Source organism: Microtus oregoni, unplaced genomic scaffold (genome assembly GCF_018167655.1).
Source record: "Microtus oregoni isolate MIOR12 unplaced genomic scaffold, Mior012 000070F_ref0000104, whole genome shotgun sequence".
NCBI classification, from domain to species: Eukaryota; Metazoa; Chordata; class Mammalia; order Rodentia; family Cricetidae; genus Microtus; species Microtus oregoni.
The window spans coordinates 7,140,812-7,167,523 of NW_024543977.1; the positions used below are offsets into that span (position 1 = coordinate 7,140,812).

A 26,712-nucleotide genomic window follows, 5' to 3' on the forward strand; every position below is an offset into this window, starting at 1 on the left:
CCTGAAAAAAAAACTTAAGAAAGTGATAGCGTTAAAGTATTCTGATTTCAACTTAGTAATGTTAATATAATGGCACTTTACTTGGCCTTGTCTAATCTGTCACAGAGCCTACCAGGATGTAGGCAGTGTGGGAGCTGGGGCTGACTCTTGTCTCAGCATCTACAGGAACACCTGACACAGTTACTATGCAATTGCTGGCCTGATGTGCGGTTTGTCTAGTTCTCTGTTGCTGTTATTTTTTAATTAACCCTCCTCACTAAAAAAAAAAAAAAAAAAAAAAAAAAACAACAACAACAACAAAAAAAAAACCTCACAAACAACAAAACCTCAAACCCTTATAATTTGGAGTTTAAAAGAGAACAAAATTACTTTACTTAGGTAAAAGCCAGTGTCTGTGAGGTATCTGGGGATCTTGTTCATCAATAGGACCAAAGCTTAGTGATAAGTGTCCTCTGCAGTTACCTTGGTAACCATGGTAAGGATGGTTACCAGGGAAACTGCATCTGTCTAACCACCGAACAGCTGTAGACTAACACTGCCGCCTTTGGGGTCTGGCGGGCCCATGGTCACTGCGACCTTTCCTTGCTCTCCCCAGGGCCCTGCTGCTCTTTTACCGCCGTGTCATTTATTTTGTGCTCTTACAACATGGTGGCAGAAGTGCGGGAAACAGTGTAGGGTCTCCCAAACTTGTTCTGAAGGCATCCTCCTTTTAAGAAAATGTGCATATTAGTTTGTATGCTCCCCGAATCTCAGTTGTGATGCACAGAAGATGCTGTGTGGACCACAACCACTACCTGTCAAGCAGCAGCCCAAGAGCCAGGACTCACTTCCTCGTTCCCCAGAACACTTACGAATTTGCCTGTGGACATAGCAGGCAGGCTTCTGAGGACCTTGGCTTCATCATATCTGCAGTGTGACTTGAGAAATACTGATCCTGACCTCGGTTATTCCACAGCACACTTATGCCGGCAGTTTATAGATGGTTTTCAGTCATACTGACTAGACACCGGAATAGAAAGGCAAACCTTTGCTTTCTCCTTTGAGGTAAAATCAACTCCAAACTGCCTTGCCACTATGGCTGCAGTCCTCTCATGCCCCTGATGCCTCCACCTGCAACCACAGATTCTCCAGCTCAGCCCCACTTGTTTCTACATCACGCTTTCATCTTGAGTTGGATGTTTAGTATCTCAAACTTTCCTGATTCCCCAGACCTGCTTTCTCTTAAATTACTTTAAACCACGGTCATCTGCTCAGGTAAAATATCTTGAACTTAAGTTTTGTCTATATGTCCATGTGGAGGCCAGAGGGCTCCCTCAGATGGGGCTCATGTTCTCAGTCCCCATGGCCTAGTTCCCAGAGTAGGCTGGTCCAGCTGAGCAGTGACCCTGGGATGACAAGCATATGTCACTACCTGGTGTGTACCTGAATTCTGGGAGCCAAACTCCTGTCCTTACTGCACCTTTGAAGTCATTCTTAAGTTCCTTACTGAACAGATTCATTAAGCAAGTGTTTTCTACTTTGAGATAGTATCTCTTTCTATAGACCATGTTAGATTCAAACTCACAGAAAGCCTCCTGCCTCTGCAGGCATGTGCCGCATGTGGCCAGTAAGCAACTTCTAACAGGTCCCTCTAAAACCAGAAATAGACCCAACTACTTCAGGTTATCCCTCGAACCACCGTGGTCACTACCAGGAGCTCCCCAGAAACCTAGTCTGGTCAGTGAGGCAGTAGAACTCCTCTGCTCCGAGTTCTCTTCTGTACAGAAGAGAGGCAGAGTCTTCGCCTGCATGCAGAGCTCCATCTCCAGCCCCCTTCTGTGCCACACACTGCTGCTGTTCCTGCCCCAGCCTGATAGGGTGAGCACCCTCGGCTTTCTAGTCTCACTCACTGGCCCTGCCTTTTCCCTCTTTGCTTCCTATTAGGTATGACACATTTTAGATCTCAGTTTCTCTCAGCGCCATGAGATTATAAATCGAGGGCGGGGATTTCTTTCACTGATGTAGGCAAACAGTCATGTCAAAATACCACTGAAAACACCAACTTTAAGTCCCCCTCCCCCCTTTTCTAAGCAAGCCCCTTTACTGAAATAACGGAAAGTCACACAGAGTTCTGGGGTTGGAAATAAAAGCCAAAGACCACTGCACGTTAGTTTGTCAACATGTAATGCCCTGGGTTTATTTTGTGAGAATTCTATCACAATTTTCCAGGTGGGATTAAAAACCTTAAGGATAACGTATGCCATTGGACTGGGCATTCAGACTTCGGTACTGACAAAGCACTAGTCTGGTAAGTACCGTTCTCTTCACAGAAGAGAGGTCAAATATTTCCAAAGGAAGGCACCCGATATTTGTGGCTCTGGCCTCGCAGCCTTCTGGAGAATCTTAAAAGGAAAAAAGCTGGCTGGCTGTTTTACAAACTGGAATGACGATACACGGACAGCAATTACTGCATTCTTCTCCCCTATACCCTTTCTGTAAGAACAAGTAAAGAATGAAGTCTTCAAACGATTCCACAATAAAAAAAGTACATCTTTTTGTGCTAAAAAAAGGGCAAGACAACATAAACTCCAGTTGTAAGGACTCCGTTTGCGTACTTGATTTAACACTTTTTGGTGTGGAAGGAAATGGGACGACTGGGCTGTTTGCAGAGCAGCAACATAACATTAGTGCTTAAGTACCAGGGGCCGCCCACACATGCAGGCGGTGGGGACAGGAAGGTTCAAGAGACTTCATTTTTAGCTTGTTGCGCGTCCTAATGGTGTAGACCGGAAGATCCCCATTGAACAGTACATTCCCCGTTTAAAAAACTGATGCTTTTTTTTTTTTTGTAAAATTCTGTATGTATGTCACCATTTTTTTTTTTCACATGATACACAAAAAACTCAAGGACCCAGAGGGAACCAAGTTATGTTATACCATTACAAAATACCAAGGAGTCCACAGCTACCTAACACATTTACTACAGCACAGGAACCAATGAGGGTACAGTGTACAAAACCTGTAAACACGGCACAATAAATAGACAGCAGGTTCCGCACCATGCACATGATGTGATGACACCAGCTCACAGCTCACACTCTTGTTGCAGTTTGTTCCCCACCCCCCGCCCCCAAGTGCAAAGCATCACAAATGAACATTTCTGTATTCAAGTAACATATATACAAGGGTATTACAAATATGCAGTACTATACAGATAATTGCTGCATTCTTAATTTACAGATGTTGATTTTTTCCTATTAACAGTAAGAAAAGAAAAGTTGAAGCATGAGAGATGCGCAGTGCTGCCGAGTCCCCACAGCTGCCATGGAAACGCATGTGCATTCCATCCTCCCCTGCGTCCCAACGCCTCTGATGCATAGCACCTGACCATGTCCCCAGGCTGCAGTCCTGTTCCCAGGAAGCTACGTCACCTCCATGGCGACTGTGTTGTCTGCTATGTTGTTTAGTGCTGGCTTTTCTGACTCGTGATTCTCCCTGTTGGAATAAGAATCCAGTTACTTAACTCTCATGGACGAACTGAGACCACAAAGAAAAAGCATTATTTATCTTTAACGATGGGAACAAACTTTATTTATGGGACAGTGGGGTAAAGACGAGTATGAATTTTTATAACTATGAAAAACAGGCAAGCAGAAAGCAGGTGTCAACAGTCAGTTCCACGGCCAACTGTACTGCCGACAGACTGAAGAAGGGTCCAAGTGACCCGGCACACTAACTGTCCAAACTTCTCAAGCTCTCAAGTTCCAGCTGCAGCTGTCTTCCACACTCAACTTCTCTTCTTACGTTTGTTTATTTAGTGTATGTGTGCATGCACAAGTGTGCTCATGAGTATACACAGCTGAACTTCTGGGGAGTCAGTTTTCTTCTACTATGTAGATTCTGGGGATCAAACAGCTTGTGAGGCTTGGTGGCAAGTCCCTTTACCTACAGAACCACCTTGGCGGCCCAAAGCCTTCATTCTTCTTTGTTGTGTATGAGGGCATGTGGAGACCCGGGGTAGACAGAGGACGGCACCTTTCCTATTACTCTTCACCTTATTTTCTCAGATACTGTTTCTCACCTAACCTGCAGATCACAGAGCTGGCTAGGCTGCCAAGGAGCTTTAGGATCTCCCAGCCCTATCCTCCCTACACCCCCTACAGTGTAGGGGTTGTAGGCACTCAACACTACATGTAGTTTTTTTTTTTTTTTTTTTAGTGGGCTCTGGGGGCTGGAGAGATGGCTCAGTAGTTAAGAGCACTGGCTGCTCTTCCAGCAGACCAGGGTTCAATTCCAAGCACCCACATGGCAGCTCACAACTGTTTGTAACTCCAGTTCCAGTGGATCCGATGCCCTTAAAACCAATGCATATAAAAAAAAAAAATGTGGGATCTGGGGGATCTGAACTCAGTTGCTCATGCTTGTACTGGCAAGCAACTTACCAACTGAATCATCTTTCTAGGCTGTGGACCATTTTTAATCTTTATATAAACTGTGTGTCTATGTGCGTGCGCACACGTGCCAGTGTGGAGGTCAGGAGAACTTGCAGGTTTGGTTCTCTTCTTCACTGTGTGGACACTGTGGGTCACACACAGGCTATCAGGCTTGATGGCAAGCACCTTTACCCATAGTGCCAACTCCCGCTTCCAACCCCAAAGCTTTTCTCAGTAATTTAACATAGAACAAACCAATACGACTAAAACTTCAGGTCAGGAGTTTGAATCTGGGTCCTAATGAGCCACACTAAGGGAGACAGACACAGGATTATGAATCAGAACACTAGGCTCTAACGATCCCTGGAAAGTACAGTGAACTCTAGGAATAGTAGAGATATAGCTCTGTGAAGTCCCACAGACTGTAAATGTTCCTGTATTTGTACAATTCTACAGCAATGAAAGTCACGATGGCTGGAGATGGGGAAGAGGGGGACTATACTCGACTGATCAGTCATGATCAGACCAATGGGACACTGGTGCCGAGCAGACAGAGACCTGTGGGCGCGCAGAGTAAAGGCTGTCAACAAGCTGCTGCAAAACTGTCCCCATCCCCTCTCAGCTGAAGTCTCAATGTTGGCCTAACACAGCCGCTGTGGCCTGCCCACCTCCTGTCATCCCTTTTATACTAAGCTTCCTGAGTCCCTAGGAAAACCAAGTACTTGTTAACCGCTTGTATTTCCCCAACATTCTATTACTCTAGCTTCTGGAGATGCCCCTTCTCTTCATCCAATCGATCAGTACTCCAGGTGGAAGCTGATGCTTTGCAGAGCATACTTAGGATTCCCTGGTTGTGAAATGACAGTGACTGTTTACAAGCTGGATGGCACACAAAGCTTTCACATCTAGAACGGCCTTCACTTTCCCCATATCAACTTTCATTGTAGGCTTATTTCTTCTAATCTGAAAAATGCAGGTCTTTGTTTCTTTTTCTCCTAATACCTTGCAGCAGCAGGATTTAATTATAGTATTCCAGTTGATACTGAAAGTGTAATAGAGCCTAACACTAAGGTATCTACTGAAATTCAAGAAGGCAAGTGAGTAGAGAAACAATGGCTTGATTAAATGTTACTAGGCACTGACATCATTTCAACTATTAAGATTAGGGAAGGAAGGTTTACCAATCCTAATCACACAGTAAGCTACAGACAAAATAAACAACAATAATATCCTAAAGAAAACACCTTCCACCCAATGCCTGGAGAGGAGCGGAACATTCAAAGTTATTGTTGTATTAAGAGAGGGCCCAGGGGCTTGAGAGATGACTCAGTAGTTAAGAGCACTGACTGCTCTTTCAGAGGACCTGGGTTTAGTTCTGAGCACCCACACGGCAGCTAATGACTGTCCATGACTCCAAGATCTGTATCACCGTGATACAGAGATACATGCAGGCAAAACACTAATGCAAACAAAATAAAAATAAATTATTATTAAAAAAAAAAGACTTGAGGTCCTAGTTAGAGCAAAAGACACAAAAAGGAGATCAAGGGGATACAAATTGGAAAAAAAAGAAGTCAAACTCTCACTGTTTGCTGACGATATGATAGTTTACATAGCTGATGCCAAAAATTCTACCAAGGAACTTCTACAACTCATAAACACTTTCAGCAATGTATCAGGATACAAGATTAACTCAAAAAAGTCAGTAGCCCTCCTGTACACAGATGATAAAAGGGCTGGGGAAGAAATCAGAGAATCAACACCCTTCACAACAGCCACAAATAGCATAATACATCTCGGAGTAATTCTAACCAAACAAGTGGAAGACTTGTATGACAGGAACTTTAAATCTTTGAAGAAAGAAATTGAAGAAGACACCAGAAAGTGGAAAGATATCTCCCATGTTCCTGGGTAGGCAGAATTAACATAGTAAAAATGGCAATCTTACCAAAAGCAATCTACAGATTCAATGCAATGCCCATTAAAATCCCAGCAAAATTCTTTAAAGACCTCAAAAGAACGGTACTTAACTTCATATGGAAGAGCAAAAAACCCAGGATAGCCAAAACAATCCTGAACAATAAAAGAACCTCTGGAGGCATCACAATCCCTGACTTCAAACTATACTACAGAGCTAAAAACAGCCTGGTATTGGCATAGGAACAGACAGGAGGACCAATGGAACCGGGAAGACCCGGATATCAATCCACACAGCTTTGAACACCTGATTTTTGACAAAGAAGCAAAAAATATCAAATGGAAAAAAGAAAGCATATTTAACAAGTGGTGCTGGCAATTAATAAATGAGACCTCCTGAAACTGAAAAGCTTCTGGAAAGCAAAGGACACAGTCAACAAGACAAAATGACAGCCTACAGAATGGGAAAAGATCTTCACTAACCCCACAGACAGAGGTCTGACCTCCAAAATATACAAAGAACTCAAGAAATTGGTCACTGGCCGGGCGGTGGTGGCGCACGCCTTTAATCCCAGCACTCGGGAGGCAGAGGCAGGCGGATCTCTGTGAGTTCGAGGCCAGCCTGGTCTACAAGAGCTAGTGCCAGGACCAGAACCAAAAGCTAGAGAAACCCTGTCTCGAAAAAACTAAAAAAAAAAAAAAAAAAAAGACCCAGCAATCCCACTTCTGGGTATATATCCAGAGGATGCTCAATTGTGCCACAAGGACATGTGCTCAATTATGTTCATAGCAGCATTGTTTGTCATAGCCAGGACCTGGAAACAACCTAAATGCCCCTCAACTGAATAAAGGATAAGGAAAATGTGGTACATTTACACAATGGAGAAAAAAATAACCACATCTTAAATTTTGCAGGAAAATGGAGCTAGAAAACATTATTTTGAGTGAGGTAACCCAGACACAGAATGACAATTATCACATGTACTGACTCATAGGTGATTTTTAAACATAAAGCAAAGAAAGCCAGCCTACAAACCACAATCCCAGAGTATTTAGACAACAATGAGGACACTAAGAGAGATTTACATAGATCTAATCTACATGGGAAGTAGAAAGTAGAAAAAGACAAGATCTCCTGAGTAAACTGGGAGTATGGGGTCCTTGGGGGAGGGGAGCAGAGAAAAATATAGAGCTCAATATCAATAAAAAAATTGTAGTGACAAAAAAATAGTTATTCCAAAAGATATTGAGTATTCTTATAGCAAAGTTATCTGTGTCTAGCACCCCAAACTATAAGAGACAATAAATGGTTAAACGGGAAAAAAGAGAGAGAGAGAGAGAGAGTGAGAGAGAAAGAGAGAGAGAGAGAGAGAGAGAGAGAGAGAGAGAGAAGCCCAAGTCACATAAGCAACATTCACTAGCTCACTGAGTGGACTGGCTCATTCTCAACTAGAGCTGAAGTCAACTAACACAGAATCACAACATCTACTTATTTAACAAACAAGGGATACTTATATGCACACATTTTCCATACACAGAAGGGAAAGAAGAAAAAACTCAGCCATTCCAGAAGGCTGAAGTTAGGGGCCTTACTGCTCAAACATTTTAAGCTTAGAATAACTACTCACCTTGGAACTGAATCTACAGAAGATGACGAAGGGACCTTGGACACTTGACAGTTTGCCGCGGCAGCCAGCTTTAAGGCAGATGATGGAACAGCACTTAAAGTCCTAGGTATATGTCGTGCGTTTATTGGGGCGATAGAGTTTACAGTGGGGACTGATGAAGGTACAGTTAATCGGATGCTGTTCCCAAACAGAACCTGAGCTGTTGCAGAATTGGCAGCAGTTACTTGATGACTCAGTGCACTGTGGGAACCTGAAGTCTGTGTGATATTTGAAGGCTGTAACAAAGCTGAACCTGCTGTCGACGGACTCGGATGTACAAGCGCTGTTGGTGTAGTGCTGCTGAGGTGTAAGCCCTTGTATACTCCTGGGGAGAGAAACAAAGTATGTCAACCCTGCATTTGGTGCCTGTGTCTATGTGTATAAGCATGTATGCATGTCAATCCCACGGGGCCATGCAGAGCCTTTGTCCTCACCTGAGGCTGGAAGGACGCCATTCACCCCAATCCCAAGCACCACATCATCCTTCATCTTGAATCCCATCAGCTGTTCTGACGTCATCAAAGCAGAAGCAGCAAATTGTGCACTAGCAGAATCCAAAGTCTTAGAAACAAAACCCTGGAAGGAAAACACCAAAGAAAGGTCATCAGTGTATTGGCCTCAAAATCAGCTTCCACAGCACTAAGAGCTGGATAGCCACTGAAACCTTAGTCTCTTCTAGTAGACAGAAAAGCTCACTGTCTAAAGGTTTGTATGTCTGAGCATCCTATAAGACAATATAGAATACATAAGGCAATTATCAAAATAAACCCTTTAGTACAGAATGCAATAACAGCAAAAAGTCCAACTGAGAGGTTAGAAATATATTTCTCTCCAATAGTTCAGTGCTAGACAAATACATAAGGCAAATATGTAAGCGCGTCTATGTAACCTCTACACCTATTCTCTACCTCCCGCTCTCCCCTTACCCACCCTCCCTGCTCATATACAACCTATACATAACCAAAGACATTTTTGTTTGTTTGTTTTTTGAGACACAGTTTCTCTGTAGCTTTGGGGCCTGTCCCGGAACTAGCTCTTGTAGACCAGGATGGCCTCGAACTGACAGAGATCAGCCTGCCTCTGCCTCCCGAGTGCTGGGATTAAAGGCGTGTGCCACCACTGCCCAGCCAAGACAACCTTGAAATAGTAAGACAATCATCCCTTAGTAAAAAAGTAAGATATGATATAATTTAATTTAAAAATTAAGAAGCCTCTTGGGAAATTCCCTTTAAGATGCCTAGAAAACTCAATTCTCAGTCTTTTAGTCCCAAATCTATCTATGCATGATTTCCATGCTTTAAGTTTAAAAGTGGTTTTAAAGAGTAGAAGAGGTTTGGGTTTAATTCTGAAACTGCAGAGCGAGCTGCTCAGGGCTCTAGGCTGTGGACAGGGCCGGTACATACTCCAGGCAGGCCGCAGAAATGTCCAGTTAGAGGAACTGTGCTCTTATGCTCTAATAGGCAGCAGAAGGAACAGCTTCCACACTCGCCTGGAATGTTCTTTCTAAACCCTGTGTACATTCAGGCCAAAGCCACTTTTCTGCTGGTTAGATGCAAGGTTCTAGGACAACACTCAGTGAGGACAGTCATACGACACACAAGCCCTCACCTGTGGCGTGGCGGTGGCGGAGTTGCTGTTTGCTTGCTGCTGCTGAGTTTGTGCAAGCTGCTGCTGCTGCATCAGTGCCAGTTGCTGCTGGTGCTGCTGGTATTGTTCGGCTGTGAATGCTGAACATAAAACGAGACGATTCACAGAAATGCAGGCACCACAGACACCTTACGACACTAAAAATCCAGCATCAGAAAAGGACGGTTTTGTGCAAAATTGAAGCATCTGAATAGACATGATCCTGCTAGAGATCACTTCTAGATGAAAACCCCAGCTTTTTCCATCACATTTAACAAAAGTGGCTTCAATTTAAAGAAAAAAAAGAAAGAAAACGAAGCTTCCCGAGTCGCACACAGGAAACTAGCTTTTCTAGACTCGTGCCAGACAGTGTAGAAAGTGCTCTTGCGCTGTCAGTCCACAGGCTTGGAGATGCACTCTGTGCTGAGCATGAGGTGAAACCTGGTGACCACCATCCACTTGGGGTTTATCCAGACTGCCACGCCAAGGCGCCCAGGCCGTCCCAAGAGCGCTGTCTACATAGCTTCTTATCTTAGTCATTACAAAGGTTTCCTTTAATAAAAGGTAAATTGGACAGCTTATGACTTAAAGAGAGAGAGAAAGGGAGAGAGAGAGAGAGAGAGAGAGAGAGAGAGAACGAATCTTTTAACAGGAAGAAAAGGAGTTCCAACGTTAAGTTAATGAATTTTCCCCACCCAGTTAACCCACCTGGACAAAATCCAGTCAATAAGAACGGAGTTATGCTGATTACTGTACAGAGTGATGGCTGAGGAAAGACACTGTGTTATGCTACTTATGTGTGTCTATGGAGAGCTCAGTTCTAAAAAAGACAAACAAAAAAATGTTCATTTATTACCCCCAAAAGTGTGTGCAGTTCTAAAAAGGAAACCTGTTTCTTTATTCTTTTCCTTTTGTCAATTTAAAAAAGGGGGAGGGGAGAAAAAAAAGAAAAGCACACAACCCCAGAACAGCCTGACTGCAGGGCTCCTTAAAGATGCCTTTCCTGTCTGAGGAGGAGCTATTTTAAGGAAAACCAAAAACCAGTTTATCCCCAGGTACCGGGGCACCTACTACCTATCCAAAGTTTCAGAGCTTGACTCTGCAGACACACTAACCCAGTTTGCTATGATGTCGGCCTCCCAGCCCATCCAGTTTTCTAATTTTCACTGTAACTTCGGCGGGATCTTTACTAACCCCCAGGACCGCGTTTCTGCCCGCTACCAGGAGACGACAGCTAACACTTCCACCACACTTTGAATGGACCTGGAAGCCAAGGGCTTAGGAAAGCCCTGTACAACTATTAAACAACTATCAGCACCTACACACATCTTGAACTGAACTGGAGAAGCGCTCCTGCTGGTCCTCTGTGTGTGCTACAGCTCCATTTAATTGGCGTCCACCTTGTGTAAGCTACAGATCAAGCCAATATTCTATGGGAGGCCTTACTTATGTTAGGATGTTCCCTAAATGCTGACCTAAGTCATGAACACATCAACAGGTAATAGAAGTGAGCTGGGTTAAAGCCATGAAAAACCTACAAAAATGAATGCTGCCTGAAATGCAGGTTCATAGTAAACATGATTATTTATAGAAAACAACTGCTTAAACCTTAAGATACCTAATTTATTAGGTATTTTTTTTTTAACCAATGGGTTTGAAAGTTATACTTTAACTTCCTTTACTTTTCCAATAGGGAATATTTAGTAATTAAAAACTACTTCTAGAAGGATCAGGTCATTACATACTTAGAAAAATCATAGTTCAGCATTCACTCAAGACCTCCGATATGAGTGAAAACAAACAGAAGTGTTCATATTACAACACCCTTTTCCTGTAAAATTCTTTTGTGTATCTTTGATATTTGTGTTTTAGTTGAGAATTTAGTGGTAATTAACAAATGCTTTTGCCCTAGTTCACCTAGTTTCTGCAGGTAGGCAAGTCAATCTCATTTTAACATCTGTCTCCCGCCGATGCAGATGCAAAGACAAGATTTAGTCAGTCAACTCCACATCTGAGATGGCTGTTTCTTTTTTTTTTTAATATTTATTTATTTATTATGTATACAATATTCTGTCTGTGTGTATGCCTGCTGGCCAGAAGAGGGCACCAGACCCCATTACAGATGGTTGTGAGCCACCATGTGGTTGCTGGGAATTGAACTCAGGACCTTTGGTAGAGCAGGCAATGCTCTTAACCTCTGAGCCATCTTTCCAGCCCGAGATGGCTGTTTCTTGATGAAGCTATTGTGTCTGGAGTCTAGTTGTAAAATCTGGCCTGGATGTTTCTGGTAAACGATCTGTAATTAACAGAGCAACAAACAGACTGGCAGTGGAGCGATAAAAGCCCATCACAAACAGAATCTTCAAAGAGCACACCACCTTTTGTGGGTCTGCGTCTTCATTTAAATGTGACAAGAATTAAGCGAGAGGCCTGTCGAAGTCATCTTAGCTCCCTCAAAGGACGTGAATTTGTACAAAGGTAAGGTAGCGAATGTGGATAATTAAAACGTGAGCTGATTTTATATCCAAGGTCTAAACAAGCACTCCATGGAATGAAGCCAAAGTGGCCATACTTTCTGAAGTTTCTACTAATGAATGGGGGCACCAAGGCAAAAAGTTTCCAGTTATATATCTTCCTCAGATAAAGTGTAGCAATCAAATTTAACTCATTTACAAATGGTGGGCAAACCCAACCAAGCAAATCTAGACTCACAACTGCTCTGCAGAAACAAAAGGGCTACGACCAGGAGAAGCCCTTGGTACCTGACTTCCTCCTGTAACCTCACACTGGAGATGAAAACTGAGGTTCTGAAGTCACAAAGCATAGAGAAAGAACCACCACCACCACAAGTTAGCTAGACTTCAAATTTAAAACAGAGAAAAATAACTTTGGATTTAGAATCTACAAGATATAATAAAAACCTTAACAATTCACCTGTATGAGCAACATGTTAAAAAAAAAAAATCCTCACATGTAGGGTACCTGACCAGCAAGAGTGTAATGTGGGAAGGTAATTGTGTGGAGTAAAAGCAGACCTGGGCCAGAGGAGGACGTGGGATGTGACTTCAGGTTTTTGGAAGACAGTGTGACAGTGGAGACAGTGTGACACTTAGCATGCTCCCGTAAGAAAACACGAGTTTGAACTTGTTTGAGGCAGCTTTTGGCACAACATATGGATAAGCTTTCTAAGCAAGATCCTTCAATGTAGAATAACTTGATCTGTTCTACTTCCCCTCATTAGAAATACCCAAGCAGATGTCAGAAATCACCACATGGAAATGTGACCCAGTGCTTGGAATGATCTAAGGTCACAGGCACACCCCCCCCCCCCCCCCCCCCGTAGCTGTGGCAATCTAACTGAGGCGCTCAAAGGGGTGAAGGGATACCAGCAAGAAATGAACCATTTCAAAATGGAGTATGGATTATTTAAAGGCATTTATACTTCATTAAAAACAAACAAGGCCACAAATCTGTTTAAAACACACCTTTGAATCAGAAACTTCTGATTCTAACAGGCCTAACAAAAAAGGTGATTAAAACAAAAGCTGGGGATATGGCTTAGTGGCAGAGCACATGCCTGGCGCAGGAGACAGATTCGACCCCAGCCCTACAAAAACAAACAAGCATAAAACAGCAGCAACAACAACAACAACAAACCAAGCAAAATGTGGAGTGATTCTAGTTAGTAGAACCCTTGCATTAAGGAAATTAAATCAAAGGGTTCCCAAGCTCTTAGCTACCGAAAAACCCAAATGGAAAACCAAGGTGTGTTGTAATTCAATTGATGGCAAGCCGTGTTAGACCTGAGTACACCTGGTTATGGATGACTTCAATGTGACATTTCTCTAGCCCAGTGCTGCTCTGCCGTGACTGTGCCCTTGCAACATACACACACACCTGCTGAACTCACAGTGCACCTTCCACAACAGATTCTGGATTAGCAAGTCTTTGAATAAAGCTTAGAGTCCTAGAGACTTACAAATGTAATACCAATCAGTGCAAAGACTACAGTCCCTTCCACACACAGATTAAGCCAAACATAATAATTGTATGCACAGAATGTCTGTCACAGAAATAAAGCAGATTTTTACAGATGGCATGAGTTTAGATAAACCACTTCCAATGATGCTGAATTCGACTGAAGCTAGGATCTGAGGGTGCATCACTGGAGTGGGAGACATCTACACACACAGACACTTCCTTCCCTCTTGTCTGTCTCTGTGTTTGTGTCTCTCTTGCTCTCTATGAGAGAGACAGAGTATGCAAGTGCACCAGGAGGACAAAGGACAACTTGTAGGACTTGATTCTCTTCTTCCACCACGTGGGTACTGGGGATAGAACTCAGGATGGAAGGCTTGGCAGCAAGCAGCCTTTACCTACTGAGCCATGTTGATAGCCCCTGTAACAGAGTCTCATCTAATTATGGTAATTTGATATCCTTTCAATTTCAAATGCACAAAATGAATGTGTACTGAATTTGAAAAGTGCTGGTATAGATGAAAAAGCCTAGAAAGCTATTTGGAAACAATCCAAATCACATATTAACTAATGATTATTAAGAAGAAATAATTGATCCTTAAGTACAGCTAGTCCTAGAAATTCTAAATCCCAACCAGCAGTCTTTCCACGATGCCCCTTCTGTTACACGGAACAAAGGGGACGACACAGGATTCCCTGACACCGCCACAGAGGCTACCCAACATCACACATGTCCTACTCAGGCCCTTCTCTGTACTTGCACAGCCTGGGAAACGGCCAAGACTGGCATCCCAAGCAGTAGGAACAAACTATACAACTGGGCACTCTTCAAGGAAATGAGTGGACGCATGGTGCCTCCATTCTGAGCTTCTAGTTCAAAACTAACTGATTAGAAAAGGAGCCTGGTGGTGCTGTCTGTAAGTATCAATTTCAATTACTTGAATCAGTAATTGAATAATAAAAAAGTGATACCATTTTAAACCATCATTTAGTCTAAGCAGCAGGAAAGTATGTTAACCGACTCCCATCTGACAGGATGGCTAGAAGAGACTCAGTCTCTCAGTATAGCCAGTGTTTCCTCCGGCATCGACTAAATCAGGCTTCTTTTGGTACCAAACGTGGTTTACATCTGGGGGTTATGGTGCAAAGGAAAATTGTTTTTCAAACTGCAAGTATAATGGAGTGAGATGATTGGCCTAGGAGGCCATATTTGGACTCTGCAGGCCAATATCAAATGAGATTCCTGTCTGGAGAACGCTTTCTTTAAGGAGAAATGCGCTCCAACTCCCACAGATCACGTCAACAGCTAGGTCTTCTTTTCCGGTTTTGGGGGCTGCTAGCTGAACTCACTATGTTGAATGTACACCTGACGTAATTTACGGAGCCACAGAAAGAGTGCCAAGATCTCATGGATATTCACAAGCATGAAAACAGAGTGTAGTCTGTTGGCGTTTATTCTCTATGTATATGTGAAAATACAGCATTTCAAGAAGCCCCATTGACAAAAAAAAAAAAAAAACAGTGATTAAGATGCAAAACTACATGATTGGTGAACTTTTGCTACAGCTGATGTTCATCTTTTAATGATATTTGAGAAATAAACCAGGAAAGTTTGCAACTGACACCATGTCCACATAAGCACCGTGCAGTAAATTACCTCCATAGAACAGTCAGAATGGGACTGGAGTCTGCTACATGCTTCAGTGTCTGCACTTTAGGAGGGACATGATGTGGATTGATGGCTATTTTCTCGATAAAGTTCCAAAAAATTTATACATCTTCTAAACTATTTTTTTGGGCAGTCAGTACAAGCTTACATTTCTAAACTCTCCTATTGCGCTTATTAATTAAGCCTCCACGTCAAACAGCCCTGCAGCCTGATGTTAAGGACTATAAAGGACAGAGAAACAATCACTAAAATTAGTGAAACTACAATCAGTTAAACCTCAGAAATATATTTTCCAACTGATTCTCAAGTTTGGTCAGTTCACAGAATTATTTTTTTTAAATAACTAACAAGTAAATTAGTTTATGAAGTATTTTCTGAAGACTTCTGAAAATGACAGCAAATTCTCATGCTTAGAAAGCACTTTAATTGTAACCTAAATAGGTAATTAAGGAAGCAATCCTCTTTTTTTTTTTTTAAAAAAAAAATCTTATCAAAATTAGCCTAAAAGAGCTTTAACAACATAATTTAAAAGGCCAGGCAGATTTCTGTGAGTTCGAGGCCAGCCTGGTCTACAAAGTGGATTCCAGGATATCCAGAGACCCTATCTTAAAATCAAAATAAACAATTAATATTTACTCATTTATTGTATTTATTTTTAAAATAATTTATTTATATTAATTTCATATACATTGGCTTGCTTGTTGGATCATTTTTACGAACAGGAATTATAGACAATTATGAGCTGTCATGTAGGTGCCAGGAATTGAACCCAGGTCTTCTGGAAGAAGCAGTCAGTGCTTGTAACCACTGAGCCATCTCTCCAGCCCCCTTTTGCTGTATTTATGTACTTGTGTGTGTACATGCATACATGTATGCAAGTCAAAAGACAACCTGAACAAATGGGTTCTTTCCTTCTACTGTGTGGGTCTTAGGAACTGAACTCAGGTTGTTAGGCGTGATGCTGAGGACCTGGACCAGCTGAGCCATCATCTTGATAGTAAACTTACATAATTTAGATAATGAGGACTCAAATGATTTAAAAAAGAAAGCCAAGGACATTGTAGTATTTTCAGTATTTTACTCAAATCGTACCGAAATATTATCTAAAAGTCATCCCAAAGGATTAAAATTAAGTATCTCTCGCATGTATTCTGAATGACTATGTCAGCAAGTTATGTGTAGCTATTGACTACTGGCCCCTAAATTTAGAGCAGATTAGGTGTTTAAATACACACCACCAACAACTTGGGGTCCCTTTTACTTTCTTATTACTTGAAAATTAAATTTATGAGTCTTGTGGTTCATTAACTATAACATACCATCTCTTTGTGATTGTGGTTCAGGAAGGACACACACACAAACTCACACAGCAACAATGCCATTGAGCAGAATTCAAAGCGCTACTTAAGGCATCTACAGCATAACGGGCCACACTCAACAAGATGGAATACCTGGCCCTGACATAGCAATGGAAGCCACAAAGGAACGTACCACAGTGTGTGGAGCCACTGCTGCTTTTACTCTGCGTGGAGGTACCAGTGTGGGTCCCAGGCTGTGCTGTTCCTGCTCGATTTATACTCCTGGGTAATTTTCTACTGCAGAGTTCATCAGTGTCACTGTCATGTAGGGATGGTGTCCGAGGCCTAAAGTGCCGCCATCTACATGATTTGATATCGACTAGTATCTGACTGAGGTCTTTAGAGGAAGATCTGTCCGAGGTATTGGTTTTTGAGGTATTGGCAAACTGATTGACCGGAGAAGGTTGTGGTGAGGAAAGCATGTCCAAATCCAGGTGGTGAAACATACTGTCATAGTCTGAATGCGCTCTGTCCAGCAGGACCCTGCACAAGGAGCAGACGTCAGAGATTACATCAAGAGGTTTTTTCCTTTCCCGAAAGCCCCAAAAGCTGAATAAAAGTATACTGAATATTTAAAAGCCATACTGTTCATCACTGAAGTATTTAGCTCTTTTACACAGAGGGTGCATGGCACGGGGCACGTGGCATAGCACACATGCAGAGGTCAGAGGATAATTTTCAGGAGTCGGCTCTCTCCTTACACCATGTAGGTACTGGCATAGAACTCAGCTGTCATCTTGGTGGCAAGGGCCTCTTTCCACTGAGCCATCTTGTTGGCTCTGGTTCTTTTAGCCTCAAATCTCAGTGCTGGATTAAAATTTTCCTGTGCTTTGCGGTTCCTTCTTCCCTCCTCTCTATGCATGAAGGTATTCTCCTTTAGACCCTGACCAACCGAGGCCATGGACAGAAGAGTTAATCACTCAAGTTGTGAATGTCAACTTTTCCCCAGAATTCAACGACTTTTTTTTTTTTTTGTAGTTTCCTGAACCAAATCCTCAGTGTGTAAACACAATTTACACTTGTCCTTTCTTAGGATTTTAGCCTGTGATAACTGAGTTTAGATGTTAAGAAGTTGGGAGAGAAAAGAACCTACATGGGCTCCATCAGAACTGCGCAGTAGGTGAGGATGGCGGGAGAACTGAGGGGAGCATGCACAGCAAGCTGGAGCGGCCACAGCCTGCTCAACAAGGAGGCCTCAGTTCAAACTCTGATTTCAATGTCTAAAGCACGTGATGCAAGGAAAGCAGAAGCGAGTTACCTTCCACCGCGCCCAACCCGTCTTCGTGCAAATCCAAGACACCTCTGGGGGACGGTGAGAGTTGTTAAGCAGTATCTATAGCGAACATCCCCCAGTCCTCCATCTTTAGGGCTAGTCCAGGGCCAATTGCCAGTTTGGTCTAAATGAGGCTTAAAAAAAAAAAATCCAAATTATTTTATTTTGTCAGTTTATCTGCTGTTTGTTCTTTACAAAGAAAGTCTGACACTTACAGCATAGTACTGACAGCCTGCTTTCCTGCGGAAAGCAAAAGGGCCATCAGGGTCATTGTCTTCCTCGGCTTCCGAAGAGCCAGACAAAACCTTGAAATAAAGCAATGAGAGGTCAAACACGTGGGCGTCTACACTCCTCTTCTGAATGCAGGGAGCTGCTCCTTTGTTTACCTGGGACAGAGGCTCTTCGTCTGAGCTGGGGAAGTCATACTGGTTTAAGTCTTTAGCACTGAAGACTGGCAGTGCAGCGGGGCTTGGCTGCTGAGGAGCGGTGGCAGACGGGGGTGAGACTTTGGGCTTCTTTTCATATTTGCGCTTCGGCCGAGTAAGATCGGCCTTATCTTGCTGCAACACAGACATGAATCGGTTACACACAGAAGCCACACTCTACAACCTGCAGCCTCAGTTAATAATTTCGTTATTATTAGCTGGGGAGCCAACTGCTACACTATTAAAAAAGGCTCAGGTTTTCCTCCCTGGCAGTCTCTCCCACTCAGTTTTCTTTAATAATCTACATTTTCTCTGTTCAAAACAAAGATATGCTTACAATATTTTTAAAATGTATGTTTATGTATGTACAGGTGCCTTCGAAGGCCATAGAAAGTTAGGTTCCTGGAACTGAATTACAGAGTTGTAAGTCATCCAATGTAGGTGCTGGGAACTGAACCCAGGTCCCCTACAAGAGCACTGTGTGCATGTCTCCACCCAACACCAAGACAGGGTTTCTTTGTGTAGGCCTGGCCTCAAACTCACACAGACCCGCCTGCCTCTGTGCCCCTCGCCACCCCTATGCTGGGGTTAAAGGGAAAGTGTGCTAAGGAACATTTTCAAAAAGGCACAGTGACAGTCATCTTTTATTTCCCTGGTTTCCCCTTATTAATTTATTTCTCCCTCACCAATTTTATCCCTCACAAACGTCGAATCACCACTCCCCATGTTGAGATTCTTTGATAGACTCTCTCCCTCTCATATACAGATGTGTCACAGACATTACGACGACAGGAGGCTTCGTGCTCTCTCCAAGTCTCCGCACTGTGAATCACACTGACACTTCATATCCCTACAGCAAACCCCCTTTGTCAGCAGACCTATAACAAGGCCTTCCCTCATCCTGTGAGGAGTAAGAGAAGGAGGAATGAAACTGTCATGAGAAGCTAGTTTTCCTTCCAGTGTACAGCACACCTTACTGTAGAACTGACTTATTTCTCCTGTTACCAAGTCCTAATCACCTTATGAACTTTGAACTCCTTCCCGTCCGCGACTTCCTGGTGTTTGAACTGACTGCTGTTAGCAACAGGGATGATGGGGATGGCATACGTAGGCTTCACCGGCTGTCTCTGTGCCATGACCTCGGACATGATCTCTCCACTGTAATCACCTAAATTATACCTGAAATGACAGAGAAGAAACTTAGCTGTACATATAATGGATCGTTTCCATAAACACTATGAAATGATCTATAAACCAAACTAATCCAAGACACCCCTCCTCTCCCCGTTACCTTGTGTACCTGCCTCAGGTGGGATGAACTACTCTGCTGAGACACGTATCCTAGGCTGGTTGTGTATGCACTGGTGACCTTGAATGCATATGGGTGGTTTGCCTACATACCTGTCTGTGCACTGCGTGTGTACCTTCCCCATGGAGGCCAGAGAGGACACTGGGTTCCTGAGAACTCAATTTACAGAAGGTGGTGAGATGTCATCTAGGTGCTGACTTTGAACTTTGGACTCTCCTGTGTCCACCACCTCCTACAGGCCATGGCAGCCATACATGGACCATGTGGTGCCGGGGCTCACACTGAGAGTTCCGTGCCTGCCAGGCGAGCACTTTAGTGGTGGAGCGAAATCCAGAGCCCTGCAGCCTTATGTTGGTGCACAAAGTGACTGGGGGAAGAATCCCAAGGCTGAGGTGCCTCAAGCACTGCCGAGGAACCCCTGCTAATTAGGGCAGGCTGTGCTACAAAGTATTTTTTCTAAATGAATCACAAGAAACTTAAGTGATTTTTCCCCCCTGGGAGGAGAGGAACTGAGAAGCAGGGCCCTTTTATTCTCTACCTCACCAAGTGGTCATCTGAGTGTTAAAATTTATGAACATCTGGTGCTTAACTGCAACAGGCTTGCCTACAGTGCACAATGTCCCCCTAGGGTTTCACCTCTAGTACTTAAAAATCCCCCACAAAGCCACAACCCCCCAAACGAACAACTCTGCCTCACACAACCACAGAAATGACTCAAAAGAAAAGAATTTCTCAATAGAAACACCTGTGAACCAAATTACTGTGAGAAAATTAAGGCAGAATTGTGAATAAAATTTCACCAAGTTTAATCACAGTCTCTGTTACTTAAAGAAGCTACTCCTGTAATCACAAATAATCAGGAAACGCACGAGCTGTTCTCCATCAGTCCCTACACACGAACATGACGTCACCTCTTTTCCATGATCTCCAGTGTCAGGTGCAGCAGCTCCCGCTTGCTCTTCTCTCTTCTCTTTATCATCTCCAGGATGGTCACAGCCCGGCTGAGATCCCGACGCAGCTTAAGCATTTTTTCATACGAGGCTTCATCATTTTTGCGGTTCTGAAAATATAAAGTTGTTTGCTTAACTTCAAGAAGTACTTCTAACTAGCTGTACATAGAATGTATGCATCTGCAGGGTTACAATTTAAAGACACAGGAAGGGAACACAGAGTTATCAATTCTATACATAATTTTTTTTAGTGAGCCAGTATTAATATGCATTATTAAGGCCCCCATAAAAATTTAAGGTCAACTTATTTAATATTTTCCAGTGGGATTAACGGAACTTTGTGCTTGTGTGTGTTAGTGCCCATAGGTCAGAAGTGGATCACTGGATCCCGCGGGGCAGGAGTCACAGGTGAGCATGAGCTGCCTGATAAGGGCACAGGAATCACAACACTGTCCCCTCTGATAGAAAAATAAGTACTCTGAACCACTGGGAAACCCTTCTAGTGTAATTTTTGGACTGCTATATGGAAGCACAGATTAAGCCATAAAAGATATCAATAACTACAGTTTTTCTTAAAAATTTAAAAATTCACTTACTTTTCGAGTTTGCATTTTTTCAGTTCGTCTTCTAAAAGCCACATAGGGATCATTTGTGCTAGAACCATCTCGCTTTTCCTGTTTTACCGATGGGATAAGTGATGGCCCTCGACAGTTCTTCCTCTTTTTAATCCAGTATTCATAGACTTCTCTAATTAACTCATCATCTTCTTTTAGCAGTAGTTTGGCTTCCTGCAGACTGACTGGCTAAATGTAAAACCATTATGTCACTTTCATAAAACATATATGCAAGAACTCAAAACTACTCATTACTGCTTCATTTAAATAACAATAAAGCCAATAGTAGTAATGATAGTATGTTTTCTGAAACAGGGTCTCAAGTATCCCAGGTTAGCCTTGAATTTGTTGAGGATGACCTTAAATACAATTCTGATCCTCCTGCCATCTCTCAAGTGCTGGAATCAAGATAGGTGCACACCACCACCACCACACTTGATTTACATGATTCTGGGGAGCAAGCCCAATGTGCACGCTAGGCAGGTATTGTACTAGCTGACCCCTTGTGTGTTCAATCTTTACAACGAGCTCTTGTCAAACTTCACAGGTCACACAGCTTGCTGTGTTTCCTGACTTTAGGATTTGATATGAGTCACGTTCTACTTGATCACCAAAAACACAAATGGCAGTTGAAGACATTTTTGCTTTGGAGATAGGGTCAGCCTTGGCTGACCTGGAATTTAAAATGTAGAGCAGGCTGGCTTTTAACTCACTGAGATCCACCTGCCTGCCTCTGCCTTCCAAGTGCTGGAATTAAAAGTATATGTCACCACGTTCCCTCCAGTTTATTATTTTTTTCTCTACATACAGCTGGGGTAACCGAGGCACAAAAAACTGAAAATATAGTGCTCAAAATTATACAGATTAACACTAGGCAGATATAAATTTATGTTTCAGAGTCTGCTGGCCCAGCTGTCCTCCATACTGCATAGTTTCACATAATATAGGCATTTATATTAACACACAAACACACAGAAATGAAGTTGTACCTGCTGACCACTGCCCTTTTCTAGGCGGTCAATCATCTCCTCAAACTGCAATGGGCAGATGTCCATTTTCTTCTTGAGTTTATTTACGAACACTTCATCCTCAGAGTCCAGGTCGTAGTCAGGCTGCTCAGCGTCCAAACTAAAAGCTGACAGAGGAACCATAAGCAATCATTTACCGAGTGACCTCACCAGCAGACGCCACACAGATAGCAGCAAAAAGCAAGGCCTGGGCTTCTGGAGTCTGTCTTCAGAGTCTCACACATGCTAGCTAGGCTTACTGCTATGTCTTCTACACTGGAAGCCAAGACAAATTGAATGTAGGTAAAAAACTATATTAAAAAAAAAAAACCACACAGGACTTGCCATCCACACTTTACATAGGATTTTTCTTGTTTTCCAATTGCCTGTCACTGCTCCATAAACAGGCTTCTGGAGACCTTTATATGGAGGGACAGAGGTAGAAAGTGTTTGATTCTTTCTGCTTCTAACCAAATGATGTTTTTTAAAAAAATATTTATTTATTTACTTACTATGTATACAATATTCTGTCTACATGTATGCCTGCAGACCAGAAGAGGGCACCAGACCTCATTGCAGATAGTTGTGAGTTACCATGTGGTTGCTGGGAATTGAACTCAGGACCTTTGGAAGAGCAGGCTATGTATGCTCTTAATCGCTGAGCCATCTCTCCAGCCTCCAAATGATGTTTATCCCCTAATCATTCTGACTAAATTTATACTAGTCAAGTAAAATCTAAATTTTTCTATATTATTTAAGTCCTATTTTATAAATCATTTAGCTATTATTCCAAAAGACTAAGGAAGTCACTAGCAGCAGTGTAACAGCTCCCATGGTACAGGTTTAGAGAATCACCATCACGGTGCCAAAGATGAGTGATTCGCTCTTGTATACGCTGTCAAGAGTCGCCACTCTACAGCGTCTTCAAAAACTGAGGGAGGGTGATATTAAGGAAAACTAAATATCCTAGTATCAACTCATCTTTTTCCCTTTGGGTTATTAATTTCTAACTCTGCAATCTAATGCCTAGAATGGTGAGGCCTTTTTTATTTTTTACTAAACTGTCTCCCTAATGTCAGTATTTGATGACTATATCAAGTTTCACATCATATAGCATGCCTTCATTTTATGACTTCAGACCTACGTATTAGCCATTTTTTAGCTACTAAGCAGGTAAATGCCAACTTGATCTTTTAAAAATCCAGCTCGACATCACTCCTTCAAAGGCCATTGCCTATTATTCACCCAGGAAGGGGCTCCTATCTCTTCTGTTTCAGAAACTAAACCCTCAACAGAAAAATGGGCTGTGAAGTTATATAATATTCTGCCTAAACTGGAAATATTTCAAGCAATACTAAAAGCTTTTGTTTCTTCTCCCAGAGACAGAGTTTCTCTGATGTAGCCCTGGCTGACTTTGAACTCAGAGATATACCTGCCTCTGCCTCCTGCATGCTGGGACTAAAGGGTGGTGAGCCACCACCATTAGGCTCAATCCTAAAATCTTATAGATAGCATTTAAAAAAATCCTGCCCCAACCATTCCCTCTCTCTGCACCATATTTTGTACTATTTTACACGTTAGTTGTTAAGCATGCTTGTAGGAAGATGAGACTGATCTTGAAGAGATGCCTACACACCTCATCTTTGTACCTCACATGTTCTGAATGACATCCCTTCTCCTGTGCCACCTGTCTGTAGACTCAGTTGAGAAGTATGTTAGTGTTATGAAAATCTACTTAAATGGGAGGAAAACCACCACTTCAACAAACAGCCACTTGTGAACTAAGGGAACACTCACTGGGTACCCAGAAGACTCCATTAAGTATCTACAGAATTACATGTATTATTTTACTGTCTTTTTCATTGACTTGTTTTAATTGAGAACGTGGTGGGAGTGATCAAGTGGATGTCTGGATTTACAGAAGTCTCTGGGTGCCAGCACTTGTGTATTTCAGACTTTGCTGCAATTGGTCCACTTGTTTTCCAGCTGTCTGTCACTGCTCCATAAACAGGCTTCTGGAGTCTTCTGTATGGAGGGACAGAGGTAGAAAGCGTTTGATTCTTTCTGCTTCTAACCAAATGATGTTTATCCCCTAATCATTCTGACTAAATTTATACTAATCAAGTAAAATCTAAAATTCGGCCCCTGACACATTAGCTGCATTCCAAGTGTTAAATACCCACATGAATCTGGTGATAAGGGGCTGTTCCAGAAAGTACAAATTAGAAAACATATCCATCACTCTAGAAAGTTCTATTAAAGAAGGTTGACCTAGATCATCCCGAAAACCAAATAAATAATCAGGGGCCACTACTGAGTTCTGCCTTCTTAGGCTTTTAATGCACACGTAGGCTCTTCTCTATACAGCCCTCACCGAGAGGCTCCCTGGGAAATGTGGTTCTTTAGGGCAAACCACAAGAGCAATCAGCACCACAAAGCTTAATCATTCATGTGAACGAACGCAGCTTGCCCAGTATCATCTTTACATCACACACACTCAGCACACGGGTACACACAAAAATCATCTTTAAATGTCAGGAAACTGCAATGGAACTGGACAGGAAGATTCCCATCATGTCACCAGAGAGCACAGTCCCATTCCCCTGAGGCCTCTGACTACTTTCCTGCTGACAGTGACAACACATGGAAACACTGTGTGTGCAGGAGCCTGACACAGGTCCTACTGTCCAGCTCAGCTGGCTTGGAACCTGTGGCCCCCTCCTTTACCTCCAGATTGTTGGTTGGGATTACAGGTACGTCCTATCTTTAATGGAATTCCATCAACCACACAAGCTTGGTGGCCCATACCTATGATCCCAGTAATCAGGAGGCTGAGTCAGTTTGCTCCAAATTTGAGGCAAGCCTGGGCTGTATAGTGAGCTCCCAGTTAATCAACTGCTGCTAGATAACCATCACACTGTGTATCTCGACTATATTAAAAAGCCCAGAAACACGCACAACTGAAACAAAACATGGCTGGAGATAGTTTAGCATATAAGAGGACTTGCAGCTCTTACAAAGACCTGAGGGTTTGGTTTCTACCTACGAGAGCCTTATAACTATCCATAACTAATTCTAGGAGATTCAGAACCCCCTCTGTGGGAACTAGCCATGCATGTTATGCACATATATACATACATGCAGAAAAAATACTCATTCACATAAAATAAAAATAAGCAAATCTTAAAAAACAACAACAAAACCACCATGCTGTAGGTATAATTCAGTAGTCCAACACTTGCCTGACGTGGATAAAGACCTGGGTTTGATCTTCAAAACCACAAAAACTAAAACACAGAAAAACCAACCCTTAGTATTATATGTTACATACAAGAACACGCTACAAGATGAATCAAAGTGCAAAGAGCACAATCCCACATAAAATCTGATCAACTTATTTTAACAGGGAATATAAACTGACAGCAGCAGTCACTAGATCCTCTCATGTCTGGAGATCTGGTACAGAGGAAAACATACTGTTGTCTCCATTCCACTTCTTACAGCACACTTCAGAAACTTAAAGCTCATCCACTGGGTTCTAAAATGTCCCATTTAATTCTCTGATTACTGGTGAGAGCACAGACAAGGAAAAATCTCTGCATCTATTATCTAAGAAAACACTCAAATTAGCTGGGCACAAGCAGGTCTGCACACATCCAAACAGTTCTATGTGAAGCAGGAACCAAGTATAATCCCTGCAGAAAAGTACACTTTCTAGGGCTGAGGAGAAATTTCTCAGTCTGGTTTTGACATAAGTACCATCTAACTCACTCACTATGCAGCCTAGGCTGACACTCCCCCTGCCTAGGGTAGCAGGTATGAGCCATCAAACTCAGGAAGAAAACCAAACTCTCCCTGCCCCGCACCCCTACCCTTTTTCTTTTGAAAGTCTAAATTTCTGCACATTGCAAAATAAAACACTTTTGTAATACCAGAGTGTCTTTATCTATATTTGTAAAAGTTGTGGGTTTTATTATCTCATTCCCATGTGTACCTGAAGCTATGCAAGCTACATGTATACATATTTGTTTTTTCATTTTTGAAGTCACTAGAGAGTAAGCAACAATAATGACTTTGACCAAGACAATAATTTCACCTGCAGCCTGTATTTCAGTTCTGTTAACTCATCAGTAGTTTTCAATGACTGTCCCAGCTACTACAGAAGTTGTGATTTTAGTTGTTGTGTTTCTCTCCTGTAACGTGGAGTATTTTTACTGTTAAGACTCTGATACCTTTTAAAACTGTTAGCCCTCCTGAGTTTCTTATCATTACCACCATCGCTGCCACCACCACCACCTCATCTTGTAGCACACTCCTTGTTGAATGAGGATATAGCTCAGTGGCAGAAGGATTTACTTCAGTGAATAAGATCCTGGGTTCAATCCCTAGCTGTAATAAAACAAAACACATTCTTCACTTTAAAAAAAAAGTGAAGTTTTTGATTTGTTCCTCTATCTTGACTACAATAGGATACACCATTTTCAGTCCTCAGAATATCACATAATAT

At 42.5% G+C, this 26,712-nt stretch overlaps 1 protein-coding gene across 3 annotated transcripts in view; it reads right to left on the reverse strand.

The window, feature by feature from the left end:
• Nucleotides 1-330: 330 nt before the first annotated feature.
• Epc1 (enhancer of polycomb homolog 1) overlaps nucleotides 331-26,712 on the reverse strand; it is a 101,195-nt gene continuing 74,813 nt past the window's right edge. For 2 of the 3 annotated variants that reach the window (XM_041641501.1, XM_041641500.1), the window contains exons 3-14: nucleotides 22,188-22,333; nucleotides 21,181-21,387; nucleotides 20,546-20,694; nucleotides 19,345-19,504; nucleotides 18,287-18,460; nucleotides 18,116-18,205; nucleotides 17,886-18,034; nucleotides 16,761-17,110; nucleotides 9,605-9,723; nucleotides 8,431-8,572; nucleotides 7,958-8,321; nucleotides 331-3,474 (exon numbers count right to left, since the gene is read on the reverse strand). In XM_041641501.1, coding sequence (XP_041497435.1) covers nucleotides 3,402-3,474; nucleotides 7,958-8,321; nucleotides 8,431-8,572; nucleotides 9,605-9,723; nucleotides 16,761-17,110; nucleotides 17,886-18,034; nucleotides 18,116-18,205; nucleotides 18,287-18,460; nucleotides 19,345-19,504; nucleotides 20,546-20,694; nucleotides 21,181-21,387; nucleotides 22,188-22,333 — 2,123 coding nt within the window. In that variant the 3' untranslated portion in view covers nucleotides 331-3,401. Of the gene's footprint in view, nucleotides 3,475-7,957; nucleotides 8,322-8,430; nucleotides 8,573-9,604; nucleotides 9,724-9,904; nucleotides 10,207-16,760; nucleotides 17,111-17,885; nucleotides 18,035-18,115; nucleotides 18,206-18,286; nucleotides 18,461-19,344; nucleotides 19,505-20,545; nucleotides 20,695-21,180; nucleotides 21,388-22,187; nucleotides 22,334-26,712 lie in introns of those variants that run through there. The other variant, XM_041641502.1, reaches the window with a different exon arrangement.